Here is a 5000-nt window from a genome sequence, read left to right on the forward strand (position 1 = left end):
TGAAACGACCAACAATCCTCCATCACATATACTTCTGGCAGTATATCACCAATTAAGGAAATAATCCAAACTGTCTTTCAGATTATACATAGTGGAGGCAAGAAGGTTGCAGTCATTGCCTGATATCAAGGCACTCCAATTTCTGATTCATGAATCCTTGACAGTGCTCTCAGATGTGAATTTCTGTTTATGTGATAGTGTAATTTGTAATAGTTGATATATTTTTTTATGTTTATCTCACAATTTTCCTCTTATATTTTATGCCCTCTTCAGATACCAGTGCCAATATCTTTGCAGGCTTTGATTTCAACAGACTAAAACTACTCCAGCTGGATAGTAGACACAATTGGTAGTACAGTGGTATTAGATGTATTAGTAATTGCAATGCAAGGCTGTTTTGAGGGACATCACCTTTATTGAACTTATGTGCAAGAGTTCTCTAATTCTGAGAATTGTCATGCCTCTACTTTCCCAAAATATATTATACTTGTAACTTTTTCATATTTCTAATAGCCTTTAACTAATTTTTACCCGATAGTTTGCTGGGTTTACTTCATGCTATCTTAAACTTTAGGCCCAGTATAAGCAATCTGTGGGTACCTATTTCATTTTACTATAAGTGTAGACCTTGTTGCAATAACTAGCAGTACATGTTGATGCTAATCCTACATTTAACCCCTAGAAATATTACATATAAGAAACTTATTTCATTAAGTTGGTTTTGTAAATTAATTAGAAGTTTTAAAAATGTATAAAAAGATTCAGTTCCAGTAGTTCCTCCAACCACCTTGGATAATGAAATGTAAACATAAAGGTTTAACTAATCCAGTTCAATTTTTGATAGATCATTATGTGACAATTGAAATTGATTAGTGTGAAAGCAGTTGGATTAAAATTAGTTTCATGATGACAAAGGTGTACTGCAGATGTGAGGAGAGCAACATTTATTTTTTCCTGAATCTAATATAGTGTTTATGAAATTACTGAATATTGCCATTCAAAGTGCATTATTTGGGAATGTCTGCAATGTATTCCTGCTGCTATTCATGAACTTCCAATCAGCAGAGAATCTTGATCCAGGCAACCCACAACCTGACTTGCTTGAATTAAAATATGAAGGTAAAACTTAATACCCAAACTAAGTTTTAAAAGTCTATTTATCTTTGGTCCCCAGCTGTGAAGAACGGGGACATGGGGGGCCTCAGATCTGGGGTGAACCCACTGGGAAGAGAGTCAGGTTAGGTTAGGGTGTACAGTATCGAAAATACAGCCCACAAAGTCAAGAAGAGAGTAGCCCTAACACAAAAGCTTGCTGGAACATCCTGGGGAGCAACACAGGATGTATTGAGAACCACAGCACTTGCACTCTGCTACAGTGCAGCAGAATATAGTGCACCAGTATGGGCAAGAAGTAGCCACACACACAAAATAGATACAAAACTGAACGACAGCATACGACTAATAACTGGCACGACAAAATCAACCCCAACGCCTTGGCTATCAGTTATGAGCAATATCACCCCACCCCACCTCCCTCCGCAGAGAAGAGGCAACACAAAAACAACATATGCACATGCAAAACACAGAATCTTCTACACCACTCAAACAGGTTGTAGAAAATGCCCCACAAACAGCCCGACTAAAATCCAGAAACAAAACAAGAAACGAAACCTTTGACATCAAGGAAGCCTGGAGCAACGAGTGGAGACAAGTCCTCCCTCGAAAAAGAGGTTTTAATAAATGACCCCACTGAACCACAGCCTGGCTTCCACCACCTCACCAGAAGGCAGTGGACACAGGCAAATAGGTTGCTGACAGGGCACGGCAGAACTGCAGTCAACCAACACCGATGGGGTTATCAGGAATCCCCAATTTGTCCTGCCTGTAATGAAGCCCCTCAAGACACTGATCATCTGGTGTTGCATTGCCCAATAACAGCAATCCCAGGGGGCTATAACACCATATATACAGCTGGTGCAACCTACACAAACTGGAGCATGGACTAAAGATGACTGGATGAAGATAATTTGGAGCACTGAAACCACATTCAGAGTCATTACAGAGCATCAGGAGAAAGTAAGGAAGCCTGTTGGTGCTAGTCGAGGCAACTCTTCACAAAATGTAGGAGGGTGATCTGAATTAGGGTTACTTCAAGCAACTAACCACTTCTATGCCTAAATGGGTACAGATGGAAACCAAAGCAAAAGGAGGAGTCATAAAATACTAATAAAATGTAGCCAGTTCTGGTATTGCTGATGTGGATCTGTACAACCAACTACAGATCAGTTGATTGCCCCCCAAAACCAAAATACTCCATCTTTTCCCCAATATTGTTTAGTTAGAGGATAGGGGTAGAGTAAACAAGTGCTTAGTAAGAGGAATCATTGATGATGAAAGATATAGCATCTTTTAGGTGCCCATTCCAAAATTGCTTAATTAAAAATACATTGAAACTTAAATTAACCCATCCCCGACGAGGGAATTCTAGCCTTGAATGTCCAAATGCCGGGGCGTTCGAATTATTAGGCCTAAATCAATTGAATGGCTGGCACAATACTGTGCCGCCCGGCAACTGGGCTTTTGAATACGCGGTACACATGCTGTACCACCGTCCAGAGAGGGTTAATATAAGTTCACATGATAGAATATCTCAAGTTCAATAGTTATTTCACCAACATATAACAAGGCCTCAAAGTAAATTCATGGGGATATATTGTTTCATAAATTTGATGAACAGCTGATTCCAAAGGTTGTGATATTATAAAAGAGTGTTTAGAAATGGTTTATAAAACTCTTTCATTGTCAGCCTTGTATTATCTTTAATTCTAATTTCATTTAAACACATTATATTGATTCTTGTTGTAGCCTATCTGTATTAAATGCACAAATGCTTAAAATGTGTAGATGTTATGCATGCAGCAGGATCAGGATCCACAAGTGTCATCCATGACATCTATTAAAAATGTTCCACTTGATACTGAAGGGCATCTGGGAGAGAAAAAACTAGGAAATCAAAATGTAAATGCTAATTTTTTAGACATTGTGACATTGAAGATATGTAGCCAGGAAAGTGTGCAAGTCTTAGTAGGAAATACCTTTGAAATTTATACTTTTCTTTTGCAATGGATTGGTTGAAATTTGATGCTAGTAGGCTCATAAGGAGAAGAGTATGTGGCTCCCATTTTTTCTAAGTGGCAATAATTGTCAGTTGAATAATTGACAATATGCTGCACTTGGTGTAATAATAATTTACCAAAATATTGGCATGATTCTGTATGTCATGAGAGCTAAAGAAAGTATGGAGCATATGAATCTTACGAAAACCTATTTACTGTTGTTTCTAAGAATCATGGATTACATGAGATACCCATTAGTAATACTTAGGTATTATCTGTCTTCCTCAGCCATCTTTCTCTTGTAGGCCTTTCTTCTTTCAGGTTTATGTGAAGGTATATTTTCAATTTTAGTTTATTTAATCCATTGCAGACAGTCATAGATTTGCTTGCCCAGTCATCAGGATGGGTTTTATTTCAGAGTGAGGCAGTTTCATCCAACATACCTTGACTTTTCCTGCTCTCTTTTAGTCACTCTTAGTAGACTTAGAGCCAATTTTGTGTTTGTAATTTTTTTGTGTATTTTTGTATTGAGAGACTTGTATGTGTCATGTGACAGGCTCTGTCAATGCTGCAGTTGACTAAAATTATGGTATATAGTCCATATCAGCCCATTAACTTCTTTATACTCAGTTTGATAAAGTCTTGTTGTTTTATGTGAGGACAAAAAGCAACTTTTTTTCGTATTACTGCTATGAACAATACAAAAATATGACAATCCACAATGAGGATAACATGAAGTGGTAGGGAAGAGGAAGGCAGCCCTACTAGTACAGGGGCACATTGTATACATTGGGCATGGTTTGAATCACCTTCCTCTTCTTGTTCTGCCAGCACAACCTCCATCGCTGATATTTTAGAACGAGGTTGGCAGCTTGCTATATACCATCGCTCTCTAAAGATAGTGCTTGCTAGAGAACATGGATAGGCGTCATTCAAGGCTCTCTCTCCTGCAGGTGCTAAGTGAAAGTGTTGCCATCTAGTATGTTAGGTGAAACCCATTTTGCTTAATATTACAGCAATTATAGTAGTTATGACTGCAGTTGTCATCATCACTCACTCATTGTTCATAGTACAATAAAGAAACAGAGATCCAAAGTCTCGTGCATGTCACAACAAATGCCAATAGGCCAAAAACTCCTGCATCATGTAAGTCATGACACCCGTCCGCAATGGGTTAAACACAATGTCACAGTATGTTTGTTCTCATTGTGACCTGTGCATGCTTCAATATATCACAAGATTATTTCTCTTTTTCATAATGATCACTATGTGGAGTCACAGGAAACGCAATTTATTTTTGAATTAAGCCTACTAACAATTTGGCCATGTATCTTTATCTTTACAGATTTAATGGAAATGTTTTGTTACAATAAAATACCAGGATATTGATCATTATCATTAATCATTTATTATTGTTCTTTCACTGAAGTTTATTATTTTTTCCAGATGTCAGAACTTACGGTTCAGATAACTGTAACAGAGTCCATGTTCGCAGTACATGTTGGTAGTCATATTACAAAGAGTTCATTAAACTCTGATCTAGATTCAAGAACTAAAAGAACAAAGACTTTAAGCATGAGGCAACAGACAGAAAAGTGTGTTACTTCAGATAAAGCATATGCTGAAGAATTGGTGAAAACCAGTGAAGAATCTGATACAGATGTTGATGACAGTGACAAAGACCCAGATTATGCACCAGGAAAAGAAGATGACCAAAATGAATCACATGCTGAAAAGCCACAAATTAAGAAGAGGAGATCATCTGTGTGCTCATCATCAAGCAATAAAGTATATACTTGTTCACATAAAGATTGTGATATGCAGTTTAATAAACCCAGTCGCCTTACACAGCACATGCGCATCCACACAGGAGAGGTTTGTAGA

The 5000-nt window shown here is 37.7% G+C and overlaps 1 protein-coding gene across 1 annotated transcript in view; it reads left to right on the forward strand.

Moving 5' to 3' along the window:
• Nucleotides 1-5000, forward strand: part of LOC122265991 (transcription factor IIIA) — a 13354-nt gene that overhangs the window by 1327 nt on the left and 7027 nt on the right. The window contains exon 2 of the mRNA XM_086539732.1: nucleotides 4563-4991. Within this exon, the coding sequence (XP_086395858.1) occupies nucleotides 4563-4991 (429 nt within the window). The remainder of the gene's footprint in view (nucleotides 1-4562; nucleotides 4992-5000) is intronic.

The sequence above is a fragment of the Penaeus japonicus genome, unplaced genomic scaffold, assembly GCF_977035675.1.
Source record: "Penaeus japonicus unplaced genomic scaffold, GWHDUDI00000001_assembly GWHDUDI00000009, whole genome shotgun sequence".
NCBI lineage: Eukaryota > Metazoa > Arthropoda > Malacostraca > Decapoda > Penaeidae > Penaeus > Penaeus japonicus.